The sequence below is a fragment of the Rhipicephalus sanguineus genome, chromosome 9 (assembly GCF_013339695.2).
Source record: "Rhipicephalus sanguineus isolate Rsan-2018 chromosome 9, BIME_Rsan_1.4, whole genome shotgun sequence".
In the NCBI taxonomy this organism is placed as follows: Eukaryota; Metazoa; Arthropoda; class Arachnida; order Ixodida; family Ixodidae; genus Rhipicephalus; species Rhipicephalus sanguineus.
This window is the reverse complement of record NC_051184.2, coordinates 60016039-60044026: the sequence shown is the minus strand read 5'-3', so window position 1 is coordinate 60044026 and position 27988 is coordinate 60016039. Positions and strand designations below refer to the sequence as shown.

At 46.2% G+C, this 27988-nt stretch overlaps 1 protein-coding gene across 1 annotated transcript; it reads right to left on the bottom strand.

Annotated features, from left to right (window-relative positions):
• LOC119405214 (uncharacterized) lies at positions 1 to 27988 on the bottom strand. Its single transcript, XM_037672024.2, has 3 exons — positions 26934 to 27988; positions 17596 to 17820; positions 1 to 5911 (listed from the first exon to the last, which is right to left on the bottom strand). The coding sequence occupies exons 1-3, from the start codon at positions 27689 to 27691 to the stop codon at positions 5455 to 5457; spliced, it is 1440 nt and encodes a 479-aa protein (XP_037527952.1). The 5' UTR covers positions 27692 to 27988; the 3' UTR covers positions 1 to 5454.

The following is a 27988-nucleotide window of genomic DNA, read 5'->3' as shown; positions in this document are numbered from 1 at the left end:
AATAGTTCTTTAATTAGGAAATGAAAATCGCATTTCTACTTACAAGGCTTCGTTACCACACTTTTAAAGCCATCCAAAAACAGCAAACCAAGAAAATAAGACTCGTTGCTATGCAACAAATTTGCGTAACATTTGTAACTGCGTTGTATGTAAAACCACAAAACTCGCAGCATTCGAACATATCGGATAAGATGCCATTTCAAGTTCTATCCGATTACAAAAGATGTCTAAATTGCACAGTTCTTATTCTTTACCAAGACCAGCTGCAATGCTTGGAGAGTAACGTAAGTGAACCACAGCACATGCAGCGGAAGCCAAACATACCCCCGATGGCACGTCTAGTAGACGTTGCAGACTTTACAGAGCATGAAGGGCAGTGCTTAAACACTTTCACTTAAACACTTGGTGGCAATAACCACAGTTGCCCAAGTGCATGCGTTTTCTGCAACTTCCCAGCTAAATGCACACACCTGGCAACAAACTTACAACTGTCTATGCATTTGGTATACCCAGAAAGTTGGCTAAAATGCAGGCAGCACAAAAGTGGGTACTATATCTACCCACCCAGCAGCAGACTTGCCACCTTTAGCATACGAAGAATTCGTGGAGAATAAAAATACTAAAATTTGGTGAAAATTACTAAATACTGCAAGTGCTATAGATAACAACTGTTAGAGGCCAAATACAATAGAATATCACACTGGCTAAATTTCTTATAAATTAGTAACGTGTACCACAGAGGAAAAGCCTCGCAAAGCCGCAGGGTGCACGGCTACTGGTACAGTTTTCTTGTTCAGCAGCCTGCACCTGGTAGTCGTTGCTACGACGGAACTCCCAGCATACCACCCCACAAAGGATTCAGCGAACCAAGAGCAAGTGCAGGTGCTGCCTTACTTCAGAGGCTATGCCAAGTCGCACAATCAAAGCCACATTGTGCTTCTAGCGAGCTGTAATGGCAATACATTATGCAGTTTCAGTACTGGAATGGGCTATTCGTGGTGAGCGTTTCACAACGCTTTCACTCATGTTTTGAACTTCAGAAATTGAAATGAAAGCTCCTATATATTTAAATATAAGTTTTACATGTGGTAAAAAATTTCATTGAAGCTTGCCTTGAAAGATTTGCAGGTTTTGCAGATACTGGCAACAGTGCATGTTTGTATACACACATGCAGTTTGAACGATCTGTGCCAAAGTCGTCGTGAATTACCGAAGTATTCGTGTCACAGTGGTTAAAAATGTGGGCATCGTTAAACGTTAATGAGGTTGGTGTTGCTGCTGCTTGGGCAAGTCCCTGTAATGTACAAGTCCCAGAGGTCAGGCAGTTAAGAATTCAATCAACCTACTTGTTTTTAGTGTTTGAGAATCAGGTTTGCTGTAATCTAGGCACAAGATAATGAAATGGTAAAATGACTGGCCCGAATACAGCAACTGTACATCAAACACTGAGACTGGAAATATTACAATGAAATCATAAGCGTTCCCTGGTATGGAAAATACACTTTGTGCGTGTCGACATTCGTTGCGTGGAAACATTTGTAGGTGGCTTCGTGTAACACTGTTAGCATAAAAAGCAACAAACTGCTGTTTACACCGACAACAATGTTTTTACAACAAATCGTTTGTTGGCTGCTATGACATGCACAGAAACTTAAAGCTGCAACATGAATTCGCAGTGATCACATTTCATAATGAAGCTATGTACACGTATAATAACCTAGACTTTCTGAAAAGGGGGAAAAAAGAACAAGATGGAAGAAGTTTTTACATGCTGAAACACTCGATACACACTGAATTTAAATATAAGCTTTCAGCTCTTCACACGCATGAAACTCTACTAAGAGTAACAACAAGGTTCACACGAGCACCGCATGAAAGACACTAAAGCGACACACTTCCTACGCCCTCGAGTACGTGGATGCGCAAAAGCAGCAGTGCCCAATGAACCGCTCGCCGGTTCATTGCTGTGCGCAACACGACAGTACGCCACAACTACGCAAACTAAAGTCTACCGGCTCCTGTGTAACGGCAAAGTCGGCAACAACCCCATCTCCTAGCTCCACGTGATGTGCCCATTTGCGCAACATCACACGCAGCAAAACAAAACGGTGCCTTGAGTGCAGTCTTCGTCAAAAGTATGCAGGCTACATTATGCTGTCTGCAGCCATGGCGCCGACTATGCGCTTCTTTAAAGGACTCTGTCTGGCGTACGGAAAGCGTCACGACGCGCAAAATCAAAGGAGCTCTCGCACTCATGATGTAGAGGTCCCACGCAGGAATTGCACTGCACTGCCGAATGACATACTTATCCAGTGAAGGCATAGAGTAGCCCGCATAGTTTTTACGAAGCCTGTACGCATTTGCACTCCACGAACGGCCGGTATGGCGCACAACAATACACAGGTAGCAAATGTACGCTAACTCTATTCGCACTAACTTACTAAACGTGGCATTTTGTTCAGAGATCTTCGAACAATGAAAGTCCAGCTTCAAAGAAAACAAACTTGTGCGTGAATGACTGCTGCGACACTGGAGTTACGCATGTTCAGCCCAAAATCGCCAACTCTACTTTGTTCTCGCTCCCTCATTTTAACTAGACCGCTCGAATCATCACTGCACACCTCGCTTCATCGCCTTTGATAGTACAGATGAGCACACATCAAGTAGCATGTTGTCTACCAATAAACAAACTGCCGAACTAAGCGCAGACTCTAAAACACCCGTTTAGTTAGCTCATCAAGCGAGCCTTGCTAGCTGTCACGGCACGGGACCACAGCATTCTTGGCCACAAATCGATGCCTTACATTCAGCTAGCGCGTAACATGTCCCTTCTGAAGGCGACGGATGCACCAAGGCCACTAAATGGCTCACACTGTGGCGAGACGTCACTCTCCTCTTTGACTTTCGGATCACTGCTGCTATGAGTGAGAACCGACGCATGGCTGGCAAGCACGACAAGCAACGCCCTGAATTGTGCTCAAGGCTGTGATAAGCATCTAACAGCACCCTTTTCGAACGTCGGCTCAAGGCAGTGCTAAACGTCGACAACAAAGAAAGATGAAAATGAGAAGTATATGAATCGTGAAATTTTATGATCCAGTACTGAACTAGAATCGAATATAATATTTCAGATTTCGAATATAGGATACATCCACATATTCAAGGCAACATCAAGTACTAGACTTATAGAAAAAAAGATTTGGACAGTACACATACACACATGTAACTACAGTACTGTTGGCAATTTCGTGTCAGAATTCGAACTGGGGAGCTTGCAAATGATGAACAACTTCTAACTGCCTGCGGCAACATAGTAATCGCATTACCGAAACACACTAACACATGTACGTAGAGCATAGTGTTTGCTGAAGGAGGTAAGTGTCGTACTAAAGCTGGTGAGAGCTGGTCACATAATAATGGAAACAAACTAGCGTATCGGCTATACACCGAAAAGAAATCCATTCGTATTCAACTACTTGAAATTACCGATTGGAATGCGCTCCATTCATCAGTGAAAAAACTGCGTTCTCTGAGCATAATTCAAAACAGTCCTCACATGTATCACTCAATCTCCATAGAGACTGTAATCACCACTTACGTAATTATATTAAGTGAATGTTCAACAACTACACCTAATGGGTTCATGTATTGGATATGAATCGAATGGTATGAACTTGATTTGTATTAGATTTCAAACATTTGCGCACCCCCGATGAAGATTTCCCACTGAACGTAATCAATAAACCAGTATTATTTTGTAGTGCAGGGCAGTAGGTTGGCATTAGGGATATATGCAGGATATGTGCTTTGTTAAGTGAAAGCCCAGAAGAAAAAAAACGCGCAGCATGCAAACGAAGGACCCAACTTGAGCAGCCATGCTTCATGAACATTCTTGAAAGAGCTGGACTCTACAGATGGGACAATAGAGCAGGGAGCCAATGAGTCTGCAAAACCACACCAGTGTTTTCCCTTCTGTCTGTCTTTCTATGTGTATGGAATCCTGGGATACCACCAACAGTTTGCGTCCTCAATCTGAACATCTAAAATAAAGAAAGTTACGCTTATGCTCTCGACTGGGCTCATACCATGTCCAACTTGGCCTAGCAACAATACAATGCAGTGTAACAGTGATTGCAACCTCCTTGCCAATACGGCTGGAGCATTCCTGCAACCCATGTCACACTTCAAGCCAAGCAACAACCTGCACTATACCATCATGCGACCCATCATGCACTTAAATCTCATTATAGTGAAACAGTCTATAACGGAATAATGGGTATAATAAAAGAATATTAATCCCCCTGAAAGTTGCCATAGATATCCATGTGTTTAAAATTTCGTTTTAATGAATAAGTTTTACTGACCAAGAGTTATAATGAAAAATTTTCATTCCCCTGTTTGTGCACAACGTACTGATTTATTCAAATGTGCGGCACTTTGTGGGCCCATTAATGTGGCAGTTTAAATCTTTTGCAGCTGCCCCACAGGGGGTAATGCTTCAAGCCAAGCCGAACAAGCTAGTCAAGCCAAGCTGGCCAAGCCGAACTTCTGTTAGTGTGCTGCGTGCACTCGTTTGCTTCGTTTGGTACGCGGGCAGCAGTGGCACAGGTGCAGGTCAGTTAGCCAGTTTGCTTTTCCCGCCGTATTTCTGGTTATATGACAGGAAAATGAACGACAGCAGCAGCTGCTTGAAACAAAATTAAAAAGTTATCGCTCTAGATCAAAAGGCAGCCATAGTTCGAGCTGCTGCATCAGAGAAACCCAAGTGTTTAATAAGAACTTGGGCATTGCATGATGCGCAGATTCTACCATTCTCAGCAGCAAGAAAGTCATCACTGGCCCTGTCATCACGCGCATTACCACGGCTCAGGAAATATACAAGGACTGCGAATTGGGTGGAGTGTCAGCGCGAAACATGCGCACGCCAACATGTCATTCGTTTTCCTTGCCTGTCCCGCTCATAAGTGGTGCTGTTGAAAATAGAGCTTTCGAAACAACTGCATCGAAGCTTGGAGCTTCACCAGCCATGAGTCGACACCGTTGCCTTACCTCGAGAACCTTCTTTAGGGCATCATTTCGAAAGCATTTTGTCTTTGTTCGATTACCGACTCATGCGATTGGCCAGAAGCCAGCAGATGTAGAACATCTGGCTTCTGGCCAATCGCACGAGCAGAAGTTGAAGAAAAGCCAAATGTGAAAGAGATTCCGCACATGCACGTTCTATTCGTGTAATAATGTTTGGACACACTGAAGTAAACCCGAACACGAAACATCCTGCATCCGACACTCATCCGACACTGCATCCGACACTCACTTTGAACCTTTAGAATAGAATTGACCGGGGTTTCACACTCTGAAAAAACCACCGCTCATGCACGATCTTCCCTACGTCCACACACACACACACTCAACACTCTCACAATGTGCACGCCCCGCAGACGCAGCCGTTGGGCCTCAGAGCTCGAAGTAGCGAATCACGAGATCCAAGTTCTGCTGAGCCACCTGCTCCCGCAGCTGCTCGATGTCGGCTCGTGTCACGAAGTCGCAGCCAAAGACGGTCAGGGAGGCCAGGTCGCTGTCGGCCGCCACGAGTGAACGCAGCCCCACACCTGACACGCACTCCACTTCGTTCAGCTCAAATTCGCGGAGGTGGGCGAAGGTGCCGGAGGCGACAAGGGCCTCCAGGGAGGCATCCGTCAGCTGGCACCATCCGAGGCAGGCCTCGGTCAGTTTGCCGCCATTGCGCAGCATCCCGAAGAGCTGCTCTGGCGTCACCGTGTTCATCTCGTGGGGGAAGAACTTGAGCCGCTGTAGCCGGCTGAACTGGACGTGCTGCAACGTGGACGGCTGGTCTGACAGGATCAGCGTCCGCAGGTCCTCCATCTCCAAGTTCGTCAATACCGGACAATGCCTGTGTGACAAGAAGGTGTCAAACTTAACTATTTTTCAAGGAATCCCAAATTTCTTAAAGGGACACTAAAGGCAAGTATTAAGTCAAATTGGATTGTTGAATTAGCATTCCAGAGACCTCGTAGTGCTCGTTTCGTGCCAAGGAAATGCTTAGTTTGAAAGAAAATTACGTTATTGTGGTTCGCATGCCGTTAGTGAAATTCAAATCGCCCGCCTCTGAGAACGGCCTTCTGACGTAGCATTCGCTACGCGTGCACTGCCCGGCAGATGGCGCTGCAGCACAGCAGAGCAAGGGGCTTTAGCGAAGCACAGCCCGTCAAAAACGAAACTTGTGTCGTTCTCCAGGGTAACGTCAGGTTCTTTTTTGCATGAATCAAACTGAAATGTAAAAATTTCAGTTTATTCCGTCTTGTAATGCAATAAAATGTTCTTTATTGTTATAGGAAGTGTGCGTACTCGTGATTAATCACACTAAGGCACTGCTACGACATCTGAGCTCTTATACCACAATGTTCCACCGGTTGCGCAAATTGTGTCCTACATTTACCTTGATTTCTTGATTACTAAAGTACTATATTATTGACATTTTAGACATTCTCAAGCACTGAGCTTACGCTCCAACATAAAATGTTCTTTGCCTTTAAAGTTTCTTTAAAAGAGCACTGAATAAAAAAGAAAACAGATCATAATGAAAAAATGCAACAACTGAAATATGTTTCTTGAGAAAGGGAGATTTCTCTTCTTGGTCTGCGAGACTGTAAGGAACGCGTGACAACTATTGATTCAGTTTATCACCTGTTGCGAAATCCCAATGTTCCCCAATTCACCCTATCCTGCGTGAGTTGATTCCATTTGGTGCCTGCAAAATGTTAACACGCTAGCGTTAAAGAGCTCGTTTTGCAGAAATTCCGACGTTGGTTCTGAGCAACAAACTGGTGTTGTCCACGAGCGAAAACTTGAGATAGATGCAAATAAATAAATAATAAAAAATCTTAGGTACAGGCACGAGTGAGAACCGAACCCAGGCCTTCTGCGTGGCAAGCAGGTGTTCTACCACGCAGCCGCGCCCGTGTTTGAAACTGCTTCGTAAAAAAAAACGCTATAAGAAATTCATGTAATTGGATGAGTCTCCTTAACACATGTAATATTGCATGGCAGAACCGTAGAATCGCACCAGGCATTAAAACATGTGAATTGCACAACGAGCAAGTGGTTTGGAGCTGTCCACCCATTACAAAATGTGCAGCTGCACAGGTGCGCGTGGTGCTTTACGGACGTCTAGTAGGCACTTTGCCAATCTGCAAAAGGGAAAATTATGACGCATAGGGCCCTATGCAACTGTCCTTGCAGTAGGCATTCCGTGTAACAACGTTTTCCGTGTAACAACAGCGTTTATTGTGCATTGTTTCACCACAAGGGTGAAGGAATGAATGCTATGGTAACAAATTGTAATGTCCCGCGAAGAGCGGCAAACAGCTCGAAACTTGCAGCGCGCTGCTCCAGCAGAAAGGACGCACGAAAACAACATACACAGGATGAGCATGAACTAACAAGTGTCACAATTGTTACTTCTCTGTGTGTGAGCAGCGCACTCCTTTCGGAAACGTGGCTGCTGCAGCGAGCTAAGTGACCTCCGTGCTCTCTGTAACGTCCACGGAAACTTGCGGTGATAACACAACACGTACAAACTACCCCGATCACAATATAAGTGCACCCGCACGAGAGACCCCCCCTGTAGAGGCGCGCTTGCATCGCACCGCACGGAGCGAGGACCTTCAAAGCGCGCGCCCTCCTGGAGTCATTGGAAAAATTTTCCAGTGACTCTATGCCCTCCCCGCCATACACGCCATCTCACTAGTGATAACAAAAACACACTGAAGCCACCAAGCTCTGAGTGCCGCCACTGGTAAATGGTGTAAATAAACAGCTCGCCGTTAGTAAGCTGAAGAACATAGGCTTTGTGGCCGAGTGGTATCGCGCCGTGCATTGCGGAGTGAGGGGTTGTAAGTTCGACTTCCGGCAACGGAACTTTTTCTTCTGTATTTTTTTTCTTTGCCATCTGTTAGTGTATACTTTACAACGTCATATCTGTGACGGAAATACGTCCGTGGAGCCATGGTGGACCCCGGCATAAAACACTTTCGTGTTAAAAATGAGACGTCCAGTATTGTACAAAAGTAGAGCCCGAAAATTTGAAATAATATTTAAACAGAATGACACAAAACTGGAGCAGAAAGTAACAGTAGCGAACAGTAATAAATGTAACATGTTATATAATATTAATGCTGAACTAAATACGCCAAGTAAAAGAAAAGGGTGAAACAACGCCAGAAAAATTAAAGAAAAAAAAAGACGAACAGAATGTAAACACATACTATATGATTAGCAGCAAAAATAAATGTAAAAGAAATATTGCAAAGCAGAACAAGAAGGGAAATCTGGGCTAGTTGGTTATAGTTCAATTTTGGCCAGCTTACAGCACAAGAAAAGACGAGGACGCAGACCATGGAGACGTTAGCCGGTTAGCCTCTGTATGTATTTACTCGTGCCCTACCTTCTCTTAAACTTTAGTTGAGAGTCAGCGCTCGTGTCGTCACATCCTTGGTCTGCGTCCTCGTCTTTTCTTGCGCTGTAAGCTCATCGAAATTTGCAAAGGGGAGTGAAATAAAATGGACGGCGAGGAGAGGTGCATGCTATGATTACGCTGCATTGATTATGTTGGTCAAGCTGGCTCAGGACCAACGCCAGTTTGCGCCAGCTTACACTCCAGCCCTGTTGAGCAATTAATATTGAACTCCAATGGCCGAGCTGGAACAGCCGACGGACTCTGCGAGCGAGCGCTCGACTACTGCTTAGAGCAACGCCTTGGTATCCGCGAATGGAACACAGCACGTGCCATTGGAACAAGGCGAAAGCGGAAGTTTTATCTTTCGAGTGACAAGCTGCCTAGAATACCGTGCGTATAGTTATTCCATTCCGCTGTCGAATTCCCGCTTGTAGGCGACAGTTTCAGCGTCGCTGTCGCTATACGATGAATTACTCGTGCAGAATCTGGAGCTTTCTGACTCCAGGCTGTTGCTATCGAGCAGCGGAAGCAATGCAGCACGATACGCCAAGCCGTCCATGTTGTCCGCCGTTACAGCCAAAACACATGACCACCAGTGGTGCCCCCAAGCAGGCAAACATGTTAAAGGAAGTACGTCAAGCTGAGTTCCGGTCCACTCCGCTGATTTTGGCGGAGAAATATTTCCTGCTTTAAGGCGTGGCTACTCCTCTGAATCCACTCTGACTCTCATTGGAACACTTGACACAAGCCCTCACTCTGTCACTGGAATGCACTCACTCCAAAAGGAGCAGAAACACTTGCTCTGGCTCCACCATTGGACTTTAACATTAGCAAACGAGATCAGTGTGCGAGTTCTTCTGCTGCATAGTGCTCACGCGGAGGTCACTGTGGCTTGCCACCAAGAGCGATAATGAGCACTCTTGCATGCTTCAACTGGCCTCTGTTCGTGAGCTACCATATCTTCTCGCATACAACCCATCCCTGCAGATAACCTGCACCCCCAACTACAGTCTCAGAAAAAACATTTAGAGAAAGATCCCAACATATTACCCACACACTTCAGACGTGCCAATTAATTTTACACGTTGATAAAGGTTACCCCAAAGACTATGCTCGGAAGATAAAAGACTTTTTGTTTCAGTCGGCTCCAGCCAATAGCATCGCTTCCTCGTCCTCACCTTCTGTCAGTTTCAGCCATTGTCATTACTGCCATTTTCCTTATATATCGCCATGATGCATTGCCGTAAGGCACCGTACACCTAAACTCATGCACAACTCACACACCGAAGCACTGAATTTTCGAATTTTTTGAGTGAATTATACATGGAAAATGCAGTGCCTCCAGGCCCAAGCAGCCCAAGATTTTCTAGGAGGTGCTGCACGTGCCTGAGCTGGAAGCAGCGACTAAATTGGCCACCAAGCAAAAAAAAAATAGCTTACGTAATACCTTACGTAATATGCTTTTCTTTCTTTCTTCTATCACATTGTGCAATGCCCCCTACCAACTGTTTCCTTCATTCGTTCTGGGAATGGGTCCTTCATCCATATGCTTAGCAGCGCAACACTCCAGTTGCTACAGGCAACAATGACGCTCATGCATTCATATCCAGGGAACAATGAAATGTGGCAACACTAAATCGCAAGTCAGCTCAAGAAAAGACGAGATTGCCATATGAGAAACGGCCGATCGCCGACGAGCCCACGATCGAGAGAACATCAATTAGTGAGAGAACAGCGCACACAATTACGCATATGACCGGCCCACCTTCGAGGGCCGCATTTCGGTACGCTTGCCAGCGCGGAGCTTTTCGCGTACGTCACCGCTACCAAAATCTGCGAGTCATGAAAAGCTTCGCCTGAAAAAGAGAGAGAATTCCCAAGACCATCTCAAACAGTAAAGTAACTTTTGGATGGGGCCTTGCCCCTTCGCCACACCCCTGTGTATAACTATGAGTATGCTCGCAGGAAAAAAAAAAAGGGGGGGGGGTTGTGAAGCTTCATGTGTTTGTGCAGTTTTCGGTGTCACTCAGCACCATGGCACCACCACCAGCTGTCTTCCAGAGAAAACTGGTGCGAAAAGAACAAGTAAGGTACGCAACCTTGATGCTCAAAATGAAAGGAAGTGGTCAGTAATAAGTTAATGCTGCGAAAGAACAAAACTTATAGAAGCAAACGCTGTCCGACAATGTCAAGAACCAAATGAAGATTGTGGCGGCTTTGGAGAATTTAAGCAAGGGCCAGAAGAATGACCGGAGGGAGGAATACCCAGCCCTTGAAGAGAACCGGAAGCCATAAAGGGAGCTTTGGCAAAGCACTTTTTCGTGTTAGGAGATGCGCTCAAGCTGAAAGCCAAAATTTCTGTCCTCAGCTGGAACTTTGAGCACACTGTAGGATGGCATTGTAAGTTAGGGAAAAAGCACAAGATTTTATTCGAGAAACGGTGTGCCAAAATCAGTGCGGTAGATCGGGCCACCATTATCAGTTATGGTGTGACCAAGCTCAAGTTAAGAAATGCACGAGTGTGCTTCAATGGAAGTACTCACACATGATGATAACGAGATATTCCTCAAGCTGCCGCTAGATTGTGCCCTTGCCTTTATGGCTGAATCTTGCACTGGTATGGAAGCACAACAAAAGAGAATAAGGGTGATGCTGTCACTTCTCGTCAACGATAAAACGCAAAACTCGAAATGCTCCAAGACAACGAAAATGCTTCCAGTGACATAGAGCCGCAACTTAAGGGCGTAAAAGGCCAGTAAAGAACCCCGCGGTTTGAAAGTTGTCATGAAGGGATAACTTCGCACTAGCCCGCACGAATTTTGCGTAAAAGTGAATTAATAAGCAAGTTAGAATAATCATTTCTGGCCGGTTTCGGTTTTTCACTCGCTCTCGCCACCCTTCTCCGTTACTCAGAGGAGTAGGCCTAGCCTGTAGTCGTGACCACGCCCCCATCGGCAACGTAACTCAATGTCAGTGTTTGTGACTTAAGCGTGCAGCCAATGACCGAGCAAGGGTTCCTCCATGTGTTGGTTGTGGCAGTTGCTCATAGGCAGCTGGGTGAGGAAGTGCAATGCGAGGCACTGACGAGGTAAACAAATACACTCAAACCTCGTTATAAAGAACACGGATATAACGAATTATCGGTTATAACGAAGTAAATGAAGAATAGTCTTGTAATAGCTATAGTGTTACAAATAAGCGTTTATAGCGAATTTTCGGATATAACGAAGTTATTTTCGTGGCAGATGCTACTTTTATTATAATGAGGTTTCGGGTATACACAAGAGGCGCAATAACTTCACCGCCAAAATCACATCACCGAATGGGCCAAGGCGTAGGTTATGAGTGCAGAGGGCTAAGCGATGACGTCAACGGGTGCGGGAAGTGTTTTTGAAAATGTGGTGCCTGCATGGCGTGCAGAACTGGGATGTTTGCAAAATGTGATCGCTGCGGCCGTCTGAACGAATGAGCGAGCTTACTTGGGAAGTGTAAAAAAAAAGTTGGGGTTGGTTTACTGGCCCTCTAAACAAGTTTTCTTTGAAGAGTATTTAGCACTAACTTGACCAAAAATTGTGCGTCAGATGTGGCAAGTGTTTTTTTTGTGTGTGTAAAGCTATAGAGTTCAGATTCGTATTTGCTTTGAGGTGCAAGGGAACACAATCACGGCAAAAGGACACGGGAGAGAGCACCTGACCAAGCGGATAGAGTTTAGGGCAATGCGAGCAACTTTGACGCCATTGGGCTGAAACTTTTGAAGTCAAACATGACAAGCACGTTGCAGCCGATGCATCAAGGCCTGATTAATAATCTTAAGTAATATGCATACCTTCTCAGTCACACTGTGTCGTGTTAAGAGCAGAAAGAAATAGCCTATGGACGTCATGGCAGCTCTAAAGGCTCGTTCACACCGGCGACTAGCAACGGTCACGCGACCGTTTGCGACTGCCGGCCAAAAAGCGACTCAAAGCGACCGATGTTCACACCTGCGTGCGACCTATATATGTCGCCCCATAAAATTCACGCCTGCTCGTATATAGCTCGCACTGCCATTGCCCTGTAAAATAAGGGGACGTCCTGTTCCTGCGCACGTGATTGGCTCAGAGCTTTGCGACTGCAGTCGCGCGACTGAAAAATCGAGCAGCGAGCGACTGAGCCAAAGCAGTCGCTTTGCGACCAGTTGCGACCAGTTGCGACCAGTTGCGACCAGTTGCGACCAGTTGCGACCAGTTGCGACCAGTTGCGACCAGTTGCGACCAGTTGCGACCAGTTGCGACCAGTTGCGACCAGTTGCGACCAGTTGCGACCAGTTGCTTTGCGACTAACTTAGTCGCGCGACCGTTGTTAGTCGCTGGTATGAACGAGCCTTAAATATGCTGGCCTATGCGCAAAATGCGGTTAATTAAGACAGCAAAGATCACACGGTGCTTTACAGGGACACTAAAGTGACACAATAGAACAGTTTAGACTGATAAATCATTCTTTGAGAACTCTACTATTCCCAATTTTACTATCACAGGTTTATTTATTGGAAAAGAAAACGAAGGTCAAAGTCTCATTTTAAAATTTCGCATGGAACTCTCTACACATGAATCAGCAAGACGTCACAGATATCAAAGCGCTCTTTTTTTTTTTGTATTTCGGCCAAGTTGGTTTAACAAGATTTCCTGAAACTTGGTGCGTTCAGCATAGGTAGGCAAAAAATCTGGAGCTCACTCAGACTCACTCACGAAATATATTTTGCCCTTAGTGCTCAATCGGAATCAGACTCGCCAAAATTTGCCTCAAGCGGGCTCACCTGGACTCAGATTCACTAAATCTTTTCTTCAGCTGGCCTCACTCAGACTCAAACTCACCATAATATTACTCGCTCGGACTCACGGCTCAATCCGAGTCTGAGTGAGTCGACTCACTAGTCCATTAGCGTTTGATTAGCTTTTTCGACTATAGTATGGTGTCAATGCTCTTTAACACTAATATCTCGCATAATCGGTGCTCTACTTGGCACCTTTTGATCCCGTACCTTTAAATAGTGATTGTAATCCAGTAATGACATTTTTATTGAAAGAGATGATTCACAAGATAGTATTTTTATGTAGAACTTCCAACGAAAAAGTTTGTGGGGAAAATCAGGGCAGCCCCCTTTCTGTAACTCAATCTTCTGATCAATAAATATTTAGGTGGCATATGAATGTTGGTGCGTTGAAGTATGTGTGAGTAGATGTAAGTACGTGAGGTGACATAAGGTTAATAGTAATGCTGAAGTTGAGTACTTATCACCATAGGTCGGAACAAAAATATGGAGCTCACTCAGACTCACTCGAGAAATATATTTTGTACTTAGGGATCGCTCGAACTCAGACTCGCGAAAATTTTCCTCCAGCGGACTCACTTGGACTCAGACTACTAAAATTTTTCTCGACTGGACTTACTCAGACTTAAAACTTACTAAAATATTATTTTGCGAAGCGAAAAGATGCGCTACACAGATGAAATGAGACGAAAGACAGAAGAACATGAAACAGACAAGGAGCTTGCGCCACTAACACCTTTTATTCAATCGCTTTCGCTCGTCAAATGAAAGGTTAGATTATGAAAGGTGACGTGTGCAAAGACACACGAAAGACCAAAGAATCAACACGAAAGTGTGATGCAACAGCTCCAGTGAGCACGTGCCTTCAAGACATCAAGCAATTCATCGAAGTGTGCCAAACCAGTGGTTTAAAAACTTGACGGTGTCTGAATCTAGTGCAACCGACGGTGCGCTTACACAATCGCAGCCCGTTGTCTCATTCATGAAGAACGCCTCAACGACTTCTCCCTTTTTTTCTGTTATTTCCCAGATCTGCTAGCTTCTTTGTCTTCTTAAAACATGGTGTGCACTTACCCAGATTAATTACCCGGACTCACTCAGACTCACACTCTTGACTCACACAAATGAGTTTGCATTCAATCTCTGGCACTGAGTCTCTGACCCTTTCAGGGTACAATGTGCTTCATCTTTAAAGATTAAAGGGCCAGTAAACAACCACGCAGTCCAAAATTTGCGGTGGAGACATAACTGCACACTTGTACGATGTGAACGTGCGGCTGCAAGAATTTTGCGAATAAGTGCTGTAATAAGGAAGTTACAGGGTCTAGAACAACCCGCTTTGGCTGGTTTCCGTTTCTCATTCGGCCTCCCCATGATTCTCTGCGCCTAAAAGGGGTAGCCGTAGCCCACTGTCGCGACTACACCCAATTTGAAACGTAAAATGATGCCAGCGGTTGCGTCAGCGCACAGCCAACGGCCAAGCAAGGTTTCTTCCACGTGTCACTCGCGTCGGAGCAATGTTGTGAGGAAGTGCGGGGCACTGGCAAAATAAACAAATACGCGATATGCATGACAAATCCGCGGGCAAAGCCTCATCACCGCAGGGACACGGTGCCATTTCATACTGCAGAGGACCAATAGACAAAGTCCATGCTCTGTAAAGTTGCCCATGGGAAACGATACATCCCTTCACGGGTGAGGAGGACTGGACAGGCGCTGGAGAGGGGCATGGGAATGGTTTTTCGAAACGGAGCATCTCCGCGGTGCACAGCGCTGCGATTTTCATGAAATGTGATCGCCGTGCCCTTCTGCACGAATTGGCAAGGTTGTTTGGGAGGCATAAAAAAAAAAAAAAAGTCAGAGCCTGTTACTGGCCCTTTACATGAAGGCCAAGGGTGCCGTAAAAATCCATGCCCTCATGGCAAGTTGGTGAGGGAACTTCCAAGGTGGCATTGCCCCATGTCCTTCCTTTTTTGTGCTTTTCACTGCTTACCAAGCACCTTCTCGCAGCAAGAGTTGCACTTTTATTACTGTGAAAGAGTAATTAATACACGAATTTGTGAAAAAAATCATATTTTTTTTTCAACATCCCTTTAAACACGCACGTTTCTGTGCTTCTAAGCCTGCAGCTTAAAGACCCATACACCAGAACCAATATTGGCAACACTGAAAGTCGCGGGGAGGCCCTGATGCACAAACTGCGAAGTATAATAATAATAATAACAATATTAATAATATCTGGGGTGTAGCGTCCCAAAACCACGATATGATTATGAGAGACGCCATAGCGGAGGGCTCCATGGCTCTGTGGTAGAAACTGCGAAGTATAGTGGGCTGGATGTTTGTGCCACAATGGTGTGCAAACATTTTGTGAGAGTGCAGAACGATGTCAAACTGTGTGCAGACCTCGCACATGATGAAATGATGCGCAAAAGCTGTTCCTCGGAGAGCAAGTGGTTCTCACAACTATGATGATGACGGCCCGCAACTGTTGGCAGCAGAGACCCCAAATGCAGTAGCACTCTTGCACTGCACGTACCAGTATGACTGCACAAATATGAGCTAGTATGACCATGCCCAAGCATGATGCGAGTACAACAGCTATAATATTTATGTCGCTGTAAGTACAACAAACGCTTGTTTTTTGTTTTTACTACATAATACATTTATGACTTCTATTTTTCGATCCCCACCAGGTCCTAAAGATTGGTCGCTGATTCGTAATTCAAATGTGATGAAAAAACTTCACATACAAGTAAATTTTCTACCAGATTTAATGTGCCTAACTTTGTGCCAGCATTACTGAGAGATGTGTTTATGTATCAGATGCCACGCGCAATTCCAAGATCGAAAGTCTGCCACCATGGCCCTTTCATTTACTACTGTTAAATTAAGTACAGTACTCACGGACTGGAATGCGACATCACATTCCTTTCAGTATAATGAGTGCAATGAGCATTTGACTGTGATAACTGCGTCATGTTGCTGCAAATATGAGCTCTAAAGGTTAAGTTGGCTTTAATGTAAGTGCTTGAGTCAAATTTATGCTGATATGACACAAACTGAAGACGCTGCAAACGAAAGTATGTGCATTACATTGCCCTAAATTCTCGCGTTTCGTAATAATTGTTTGGGTTTAACGTCCCAAAGGCACGAAATGGTCATGAGGGACGCCGCAGTGGAGGGCCACAGAAATTTCGACCACCTGGGGTTCTTTAACGTACACCTAAATCTAAGTACACGGGCCTCAAGCATTTTCGCCTCCATCGAGAATGCGGCCGCTGCGGCCGGGATTCGATCCCGCGACCTTCAGCTTAGCATTCGAGCACCATAACCATTAGACCACCGTGACGGGTAATTTTCGCATTTCAATCCATGAGTACTGTACTTGACCTCACAGTACTATAAGAGAGGGCCGTAAGAAGACTACATTGGTTTCTTTTTCGTAATGCACACGTGGTTTAGAGTTTGGCTTAGTTAGCCAGACTACACTAATAGTAACTGCTAATAATTAGCGCAGCAAATCCAAGTGCTCTGCATAACAAATCAATGCTCACTCAGTAGTTATTCCGTACACGCATGGCATTTTGCACTGTGCGACGAAAGCAGGCCCAAGATATGGTGTCAGTGTTTTGTTTTCTGCACCGCATAAGCTTAAGGGACTACGCAAAGCAGTGAACGATAACTGAACAAAGAAAAAGTGCTCAACAAACCAACAACACCCCCTTGTACAATGTGCCAAGAATGTCGTGTACAGTATTCTCCGAACCTGCGGTAAAAAATACATAGGGCAGAGAGGACGCTGTGTTAATGAAAGTCTCCTGGAACACAGATACGCCTGCCAACAATTGCAAGGAGCAGGTCACCTCGTGGCACATTGCAAACGATGCTCATGCATGCCACAGTTCTGTGACACCACGTTGCTAGCACACATCGGTGCCAAAGATATCAGGGAGATGAAAGAAACCCTTTTTATTATAGTTGCAAAAGAGCGATGCATCAGCACACCTTCGTTATATTTAACACAAGCAGAAATGAAATTTCTAGAAAGTGACACAGACTGATCGGCTGAAAATTTGTTTGAGCTTGTGAAGGCATGTGTTATAACCTTGCATCGTCCTTGTTTTCTTTTAGTATTTTCGCTTTTAGTATTTTCGTGCCACCCTTTACCTTATCCCTCCCATCTGACTGTTTAACTCTATTTGACACTTGGTAAGATGTGAATGAACCAGCTGCGAGTTTGCGCACCATCTGTCCCGCAGTCCCCGTCTCGTAACACGAAGCGCAAGAAGAAATCACGAACACTCACTCGCTGATTGCAGCTACATCCAAGTCGGGCAGAGACAGGGTGAGTGTCTTTAGGTGGGGCCCCACCATCTTGAGGACCGGCTCGACTTGTCGACGAAAGAAGAGCTCCGACGAGTTTGAAATGACTCGAAGGGTGAGATCAGCCAAGGACTTCAGAAGTCCCAATGGCAGGATGCCCTCCTGGCCCTTGAGGAAGAGACTGACCCGCGTCAGGAGAGGACAGATGCTGCAGAAAGAGACCACAGCAATTAGTGCAATGGCCTCAGCCTGCTAAAGGGGCCATTCGAGAAAAAAAAAACTTGCGTAGACACCATTGAGTAAGGTGTTCTGACATCGGGGTTTTGTTTGAGGGGCCTTGCAACACTTCTTGAACACAAAAAATCACACCATCTCCGCTAAAGGGGACCATGAGGCGATGCGAAGCAGCGTTTCGGCATGTCGAGTCCGCGTATCAGAGGGGAAGCGGAGAGGGGGAGAGAGGGAAGAGAAGAGGGGAGAGGGGGAGTGGGAGAGATGGAAAGTGGGAGAGGAGGTTGTGGAGAGGGGGAGTGGGAGAGAGGGAAAGTGGGAGAGGAGGTGTGTGGAGAGGGTTCGCGCATGCGCAGTAGGGGTGGTCACGCCGCACACCACCACCGGATTGAACTCCGGCATAAGATGCTTCGCATCTAAAAAACTCAGCAGCCCTGTCCCTACCAGGCAAATAGGGGCAAGAAAAGTTTGGTGTGTGTATGTGTGGCTTACCAACTAGAGCAAATGCTCGTTAATTCGACCCTCGTTAATTTGGGAAGCTGCATAATTCGCACGTGTCCCCAGGTTCCGGCCAGCATATGCATTGTTTAATGGCATCAAATTCTCATCAATTCAGTCACATTTGGCTGCAACCCAGTTAACTCGGACCATCCTTGGGCGCGTCGAGCGTGAAGCACCGTAAATGTTCCACGCAAAATAGCGAAAACGGCGTTTGCAGACAACCGAAACGAGGCACCGCTCTCTACATTGCTATGTTCATGAATTAGTGACCACACTTTTGTCCACGTGTGGATGCGGCAATAGGCAGTTTGGTTTTAACTTGAAGCAATGAACGTGCCATGTCAGAAAACTCAAACATGGCAGAAGCTGTTGAAGATGGAGAGCTTTCAGCTGCAATCGACATGCTGGCATAAAACTCTGTTTGCTACATCGCGATGGGAGAACTATTAGTTTCCGCCCATTTCACCTGTGAAAGAATTATCGTCATGTGCGTGCGGTGGCAGTACGTAAGAAGGGAGGGGTGCAGAGCACGTTTCAGACTAATTAAACATAGGAGACTAGTGTCGTGGTCGCAATGCGAACGAAGTCGCAGGATGATGAAAACTGCGGCTTTTAAACTGCCTTTATGCAAAATAAGTACAGGATTTATGTATTCATCAAGAAAATGAAAGTTTGTTGATGTAAGGGACATTTGTTTATCGTTTCCTTGATACTTTCGATAATTCGGCATTCGGTCAATTTGGACATTTTTTCCCGGCCCTGTGAAATCCGAATTAACGAGCTTTCACTGTACTTTTCTTTCTGTCGCATTGAGCAGCGCTCCCTCTTAACTTCTTTTTCTTTCTCAACGCTGGGAATCGGACTTTCATTCATGTGCTTACCTGTGCAGAACTTCAGTTGCTACAGGCAACAACGACAGTGCTGCATTCTTATCCAGGCAACAATGAAATGTGGAAACGCGAAACAAGAAGCGAGCTCGATAAAAGATCAGAAACGACTGATCACCAACAAGCACACAATCGACAGAGCATCAACTGCCGGAAAATGGCGCATACAATTACGCATGTGACTGTATACGTTCGAGGGCCACATTTCCGTACCGTTGCTGGCACTGGGTTTTAGGGGCGACCAGATCTTGACCTCCAAGGTGGTGCCGGTGGGAGATTTTTCCTGTGCGTTGTTGAACAATAAAAAATTGCGTGCGCGTTAACTAAAAGCCGAATTTTTCTGTCTCTCATTCCCCATTAGCAGCCATTGGCGTGCTCCAGTAGGAAACGTTAGTAGAAGTAGAAGTGTAAGTGTTAGCTAAAAGCCGACTTCTTCTGTCTCTCATTCCCATTAGCAGCCATTGTTTACCTCCAAGGTAGTTAGTGCCTGGTGAGATTTCTCCTGTGCGTGATTAAACAAATATTTTGTTCAAAACGCCGTTGATTGATGAAATAAACCGAAGAAAGACGCCAGATGTTTTGTAAAAGCGAAACGAAAGAACGCCAGATGTTTCTAAAGCAAAACGAAAAGACGCCAGCTGCTTAAAGGGGTCATGAACCACTTTTCCAAGTAATGATCTAATGGCCTCAGTATCGGAGTGTACTGCCTCCCGAATCGATTGCCGCAAAAATTTCTCGAATCCGTCAAGAATCAGCGGAGTTACGGGGGTTTGGCGCACGCTCCCGGCGCTTTCTCTCTTTTCTCGTGCCGGCGAGCGCACTGGAAGCTAGACAGGGAGGGATGGCATGGGGGAAAGAAGTTACGCCAGCGCGCGTCATGAAACGCAATCACTCTCCCGCTGTGATTCGCTTGCGCGAGTGCGGCTACCGTGTGCTGAGCAGTGCGGCGCCGGCACCCCGCGGCAAGAAGCGCATCTGATCCGAACGCCGCTCTCAATTTACGTCGGCTGTCGGCCAATAAGCATGCTATGTCTCTTGCTACGTACAGCGGACAGACGCCCCGCCCACCGACGAGAGTGAGAACCGGCCTCTGTTTGAAAAGAGGGTGCCTGGGGAAACGGCAACTTCGCGCTCCGCTTGTGGCCATTACGCGGCGCGCACGACTGTAATATTTGGCAGAGCAGTTCATAGCCGTGTCAGCTTTCCGCAGGATGTGTTTTTTCAATCAGCCCAAGGGGTGCTTCATGACCCCTTTAACGAAAGATGCCAGATGTTTTCTAAAGCAATGGTTTTCTAAAGAATGAAAATTCACAGCGTACATGTAAAATTAAAGTGAGCTGCAAGTCGTCATAACTCATCGAACCTTTAGTATAAACGCGCCCGATCACACATCGGTGATGATGTACTGGGCAGCAGAATTCACGGAAGATTCACGGTTTACCGATGAACCTCCGCAGCTTCGCCCACTCATCATCATTCACTCCGTGGATATGCTGTGATTTTTTTAGCACACAACACCGCCGCATGCACCGAAATCTGCAACTCGTAATAAGCTTTGCTTGAAAAACGCTGCTGATCTGTAGCAAAAGCTGTTGCAAACATCTAAGCCAAGCGTTGTTTGCACTGAACGCAGCAGGAAATTTACAATTTCGCGTCGAAAATAGCCACGACTCGCTGCCTCTCTCCTCGGCAATGTCGTGACCAGCAGGTGGGTGCGACAGGTACTCGCTCATTTCACGAATGGTGTGCCAGCAGATGATCTCGGTAGTCATGTCCTGCAGTGCATCGCTCCTACGCCCGACAACAGAGCGTTGTCGCATGCCGGTGCCACGAACGCCTGAACCAAAAATAATGGCAACTACGACCATTGAAAAAAAAAAGGAGAAAAATACTCAGCATCATGGTGTGCGGAAATAGTTCCTTGTTACCCCTTCCAGTGCAGCTTTCACCACGATCGTGGCAACAACAGTAAGGAGAAAGAGTTTGTTTTGTGTGATGACTCACCTATACTTGATGGACTCGAGAAATCTTTTTATGACAGGATATTCACGAGGTCACAAAGCGGATTAGTAAGGCAATTCTGTAGTAACCTAGAAAGATGTTGCAAGGACTCTTTAAAGCACTGTGGCATGCTTGATTGCTCTTCAAAGCATCAAACAACCACTGTTTGAGAGGGAGGCCTATCTTGCTTCTGCCACACATACACTAAAAATAGCCGCTTGCTTGGGGGCACATTTTTGTAACAACATTGACATTTATCTGGTCAGCTTGTGATTCATTTCTTGAAGACTGCACAGTGGCTCCTTTCTTATAACGCTATGTTCCACTAACAGGGCGCACTCCATTTCATCCTGGGAGTACCACAAATGTAACGTTAAAACTGGAAATGATCGTTGTTCTCTATTTTAAGGTGGTGATTATTCTTGTGTGACAGAAACACACCTAAAAGGGTGAAACTGTTTCAGCATGGTCAGGCTATGAGGCGTGAAATGCCGCAAGCAGTGTTACACTGTGCCCACCACTGGGCACCATTATTTCTGCACCTGACTATGTCGGGGTGTCTGTTCTGCATCGGCAATTGAGGATGACTACTCTAACTCTACTTTCCGCAATACTATTAGCAATCACATTATGGAAAATCATCCAGCCCCATCAACTTTAATAAGTCTCACCCAAATGGGATTCTACCAACAAGCTTTTGTCATCACCACGAATCGAACTGATCCTTCGGAACGCAGTGAATAAGTGCGACCAGCTTAAACACTAGAACACGCTTGTACGCATTCTCCCAAAAACGTGACGAAAAAGGCCACTCTCAGGACAAAACCATGACTAAACAATCAGATGGCAAGCAAACACAGACAGAATTATCTTTGCGGAAACAAAGCGCTTAGAGAAAACAGCATGATAAGCAAGCTTTGGAATGACAAGAATGCACCAGGGCCACAGTGGTTCTGCTATTTCCACGACCAAAACTGCCTCACTTGGCTTGCTCGCCTTTTTGCAGATTTCATATTTTTCCTGCGCGTTATATCTGCTTAACTTAGCATGCAGAAAGGACAAACATTCCTCGTCATTATGCAAAATTTTAACCAATGTGGCGACTCAAGGGCTATGGCTCTCTGCTGCTCAATACAAAATAAAATAATATCTAGGGTTTGACGTCCCAAAACAACAATATGATTATGAGGGACGCCGTAGTGGAGGGCTCCGGAAATTTCTACTATCTGGTGTTCTTCAACGTGCACTGACATCGCACAGTACACGGGCCTCTAGCACTTCAGCTTCATCGAAATGTGACCGGCGTGGCCAGGATCGAACCCGCAGCCTTCAGGTCACCAGCCGAGCACCATAACCGCTACACCACCGCGGCGGACTGCTGCTCATTACAATGCCACACTTTCAATCTCTAGCCACAGCCGTCGCATCCTGACACAGAAGAATACAAAACACTTAGGTACTGTGTTTTCAGTGTGTCAGTGAAGCCTAGGGAGAAATAATGAATTTGGATCTGCCAGCACCTGTCATAACTGGCGACAATGTTCGAGCAATAAACAATGTACAATGGAAGCTCGTTAATTTGAATTCCAAGGGGACCGTAAACTTGTTAGAGCAAAAGGAGCTTGTGTCAAACGACAGTACAGTAACATGCACTTATGTTAATTTGTTACCACGTAAACTTGTTAAAAGCAAAAAAGAGTTCGAGTTAAGAAAGCCCTTGTGATCTTATCAATACAGCCCCACATGACCTGTGCACAGAGTGTGATTTGGCCCTGCTGTATGCGCTGCTCTGTAAAGCAAAGGCTGCAGCAGCCGAGCGCACTGGTGTCCTGTACTTTCCGTGTTGCAGGCAGTCTGCAGGTGGTGCAAAGACTGTTCACCTCAGGTATGCACACTTTCGAAGGGCTTTGGACTGACAGTGAAAACACCTAAACACTTCTGAGGCATGTTGAACCAAGAGGCAACACAATGCAACCTCGTTTTGAAAGACTGTACAAAGGAGCAAGAAGGTTTCTTTTTCTTCTTCAAGCGAAGTTTGTACTGACTGAATTGTGTAGCTCGTGCTGCTACAAAACACCCTCCTCACCCACAGCTGGCTATGCACCACAGAAATAATAAATAAAACAAAATACATTTTTATTCCGGGGCTGGGGTTTGAACCAGCGTTCCCCGGCCTGCAAGTGAGTGCCTTGAACACTAGGCCACACGCCCATGCTTGCCCAATGTGAACTGTGTGAACTGAACTGAAACATACGAATGTGCTCTACCTACGATGCAAAAACACTTGGAAAGCGGTAAACATGCTATGGGCGCTTCATGCGCTTCATTAAAATATTTCGTGTTGCTGAACTAAAAGCGATTTGCTGGACACCATGTAAGGTCGATATCAGGAATTGCACATTTCAGGAAAATTCCAACTAAAATTCCAACTTCGAGAAAATTGAATTCCTAAGCCACATTTACATGATTGCATGATGGTATCTTCATTGGGCCGTTCTACAATCTGACGAACGCTGGAAAGAACATGAAAGACGTCATGCCAATTCGCCCAAAAACAGTCTTCCGGGGACGGCCACTGCCTACAAAGAAAGAAAAAAAAAAACAAAAAGCTTTGCTCGCCTCCATTTCTCCGATTCGGGAAAGGCTCCTGGATTTTTTTTAAGTGACAATTGCGCAGCTCGTAGATCTTGAATTTGATGGAGTTTTGAGCTGCGTAAGCCAGCCACAAGACCTTTGGTGTCACGTGGGGACAGCAACTCATGGCGTAGTAGTGGCAGCTCAGGCCTGTGCTGTCAGTTGCACGCAGCACACAAACTATGATGACTGATGATTATTGCAACTGCGCAAAAAACGGACGGAAACACGAAGGGCGAGAAAAGGACAAACAAGCGCAGACTAACAACTGAAGTTTTATTACAAGAACGAGGCAATATAAAGGGCAGGAAAAAAGCGAGAGAGGGCAAAAAAAAAAAAAAAAGAAGGAGACAAAAGGCACGAGGGACCAAATAACAAACTTTGGCCACATCAGGTATGGCACACCCGTCATACAAAACCAAGATAGCTTAACTCTTTATCGTGTATGGCGACAGAGGGAACACTGATGCAGGACTCAGAATTCTTGTGAATATGCGCAGCCTCAATTAGTTCTCGCGCTCTTTGGTTCTTATGCCTGAACAACACAGAGGTATCACCAAAGAGCGGAGTGCAGCCGCATTTCTTACAGTGGGCTGCTAGATGAAGACCGGAGTGACCTTTCAGAGAATTAAAATGTTCTCGAAGTCTAACATTAAGGCAGCGGCCTGTTTGTCCCACGTAAACACGTTTGCATGACAAGGGTATGGAATAAACAACACCAGTGATACAGGATACATAATTATTGACATGACTAACATTACATGTATCTTGCCGAAGATTTTGCTGATTTGCGATTCGTTTGTCTACTTTAGCGCATAAAGTGGACAACTTGTTCCTGGCAGATATAACCACTTGGACGTCATATCTTGACGCAACCTTTTTTAGGCGGTGGGTAAAACCATGAACATATGGCAGAACAACAAATTTCTTATGCTCCGCCTTCTCATCCAAGTCGCATCCATCACCAGGACCTCTCTTTATTTTCTTAATCAACTTCTCGCAGACCTTTAATAATACGTCCCGTGGAAAGCTGTTGTCCACTTTATGCGCTAAAGTAGACAAACGAATCGCAAATCAGCAAAATCTTCGGCAAGATACATGTAATGTTAGTCATGTCAATAATTATGTATCCTGTATCACTGGTGTTGTTTATTCCATACCCTTGTCATGCAAACGTGTTTACGTGGGACAAACAGGCCGCTGCCTTAATGTTAGACTTCGAGAACATTTTAATTCTCTGAAAGGTCACTCCGGTCTTCATCTAGCAGCCCACTGTAAGAAATGCGGCTGCACTCCGCTCTTTGGTGATACCTCTGTGTTGTTCAGGCATAAGAACCAAAGAGCGCGAGAACTAATTGAGGCTGCGCATATTCACAAGAATTCTGAGTCCTGCGTCAGTGTTCCCTCTGTCGCCATACACGATAAAGAGTTAAGCTATCTTGGTTTTGTATGATGGGTGTGCCATACCTGATGTGGCCAAAGTTTGTTATTTGGTCCCTCGTGCCTTTTGTCTCCTTCTTTTTTTTTTTTTTGCCCTCTCTCGCTTTTTTCCTGCCCTTTATATTGCCTCGTTCTTGTAATAAAACTTCAGTTGTTAGTCTGCGCTTGTTTGTCCTTTTCTCGCCCTTCGTGTTTCCGTCCGTTTTTTGCGCAGTTGCAATAATCATGGATCATTACCAACTAGCCCAACTTACCACTCTTATGATGACTGAGCTGTTGTCCAGCGACTTCGACATCAATTTAGGCTGCATTCAGAATGCAGAGCTCGCAAACCCAGCCAACTGTGTTGACTCGTCACGATAGTGGTCGGCTTGCAGATGCTGGGCGACGAAAACTTTAAAATCAAACTGAAATGTTTTATCCGTGTTTCCTGGCTTCAGTGTGGGGAGATCTTTAACAAACTGCATGCAAAGGAAACGAAAAATGCCCCTTCTGCAATGCCTCAAATTCGCGTCAGTAGTTTTCCAAGTCCCCCCCATGAAACACAAAAGCTCTATTAAACGTCTTTAAAACGTTTAAAACCTTTATAAACCTCTATAAAACGTTTTCTAGAGGTTTCGTGTTTCGTGGGCCGTGTCGCAGAGTTTAGCTGCGCCTACCAACAAGCGACTGTACCATCTTGTACAAGTGTTGTACTTAACGCACGTGTCAACAGTCTATGTCTGTTCCTCAGCACCTCTGACACAATTACAGTCGTGTCATTGACGACCTTGCTGGACGCGAGCCTCCTTGAGCCCCCAGCATGGACCCATGGCACAATTCTGCTAGGTGCCTGTAACTTTGTCAGTCAGGTTTGCACATTTCAACACGGGAGAAAGCGTGGTTACAGAGGCACTGAAAGTCCGCAAGATATGCAATAAGAAATGATTCAAGAAAGAAAGAGGCCTTTGGAAAGAGCCTATTCATTTTGGTGGCAGCTTACGATACATGCAAATGGTTTCTGGCATGCTGCGACACGGTTTCAAGCAATTCACAGCACTCTTCCCAGACAGCATAACTGAGCTGAACACTTAGTTGCGCCTTCACTAAATAAAGGAGCCAAGTGACACCGCTGTCGAGATGTTGGTACCAATGCCAGCTTGACAGTGAATATGATCCAGAGACATCGATGGCTGAAATGACAAGTTTTGAATAAGCCAGACGAACGTGTTCCGAGCAGTTGATTTCAACCTGGCAAACGTGAAGGCACAATGCTCTAGTGTGGTCACGAGTGACAGGCCAAATATTACTGTCTTGAAAGTGACGGTGACGCCGTGACGGAGTACAAAGACACGGGATTTGAAATAACTCTGTAGGCTCCACACCACTTAAAACATTTACGAACCCGCAGCTTACTAAAACTACCGCTTTTCATCCCCATCGAGTAAATCGCGATTGCTACATTTCGGCAATACAACCACAGTCGAAAACGGTGAAAATACACGGGCACACCCGGTGTTAAACACCCTCAAATAGCAAAACTGATGATACCCACACAAACCAACGCAGAAACGCACCGACAACGCTACGAAGACGCGGCGCGCGCATTCCCAAGCCCTTTACGACTACGGCGTTACAAGTGTACTACCTGACGATGTGCGGCAGAGCAGTGGTGCACTGCAGGAGCGGGCTGAGGCTTCGTTCCACGTACTCGACCAGTGAGAGCTTGCAGCCGGCGGGAAACAGGAGCAAAGCCTCGGTCAGAAACGGGATCTTGAGGGTCTGCAGGCGTGGCAGCCCTCGGAGCAGGTGGAACGAAGAGGAGACGGTGATGCGCGGATCGAAACACATGTCACTTTCGAGCAGCACCGAGCGCAACTGCTCGCAAGCGACGAGAAGGTAGAGAGACTCGTCCGTCACTCGCTGACCGGAGAGCTTGAGCTCGGTAAGCTCGTGACAGTGCTCGGCTATGGAGATCACGACGCGGTCGGTGACGTTGCACAGGCACAACGTGAGCCTGCGGAGACGGGGAAGCCTTCCGAGGGCCGTGACCAGCGTCGCGTCGTCCTGGTGCACGGCACCGACGAGAGACAGCTCCACGAGCTGCTTGCCGTGAGCCGCGATCTGCCGAAGGAGCCGGGGCAAACGCGAAGGCTTGTCTATCGGCAAGTGACAGTCTATGAAGCTCAGCTTGATTCGGCGCAGCCGGTGCGTGAGCAGGTGATGCAGCGAGGTGAAGTTTGACTGCTTGTAGGACTGCAGAGCGTCGACCAGGTCTTCACTCACGTGCGGCGGGAAGACGGCTGCCGAGTCGTCGTCGTGAGTAGGACACAGCGAGTGGATGGTGCCGGCAACGTAGACCACGCAGAGCCGGTACAGGGGCTTGGGCGTCTTGCGTTTCGGCATCCTCCTTCGGTTTGTTTGCGGTTCTTTTTATGTTGTCTTTCTCGGCCTCCCGTTTCAGCGTTGCGCCGCTGTCACACGGCGTCCACCCTGTGGGACGGGGTTCGTTGACACCACCAACGCCGTCGCCGCTTGGCCTGGGTCGGGCCTGGCGCTCATAACTGCTCCGCTACCGAAAGGCTCCGACGCGGAGAAAGTGCCGGCGTCGCATCTTTGCCGATGTCTGCGGTGCCGTAAAGCCCCGTAGAGACCGCGTCACGGCGTCCACACACTAGATAACCGTGTTCCACCGGCCGCTGT

Coding starts and splice junctions, on each gene's coding strand:
- LOC119405214 (XM_037672024.2), bottom strand. CDS start 27,691: ATGCCGAAACGCAAGACGCCCAAGCCCCTGTACCGGCTCTGCGTGGTC. Junction 17,821..26,933: donor GCTCTGCCGCACATCGTCAG/GTAGTACACTTG, acceptor CTCTTTCTGCAG/CATCTGTCCTCTCCTGACGC. Junction 5,912..17,595: donor GATGTAGCTGCAATCAGCGA/GTGAGTGTTCGT, acceptor CTTGTCACACAG/GCATTGTCCGGTATTGACGA.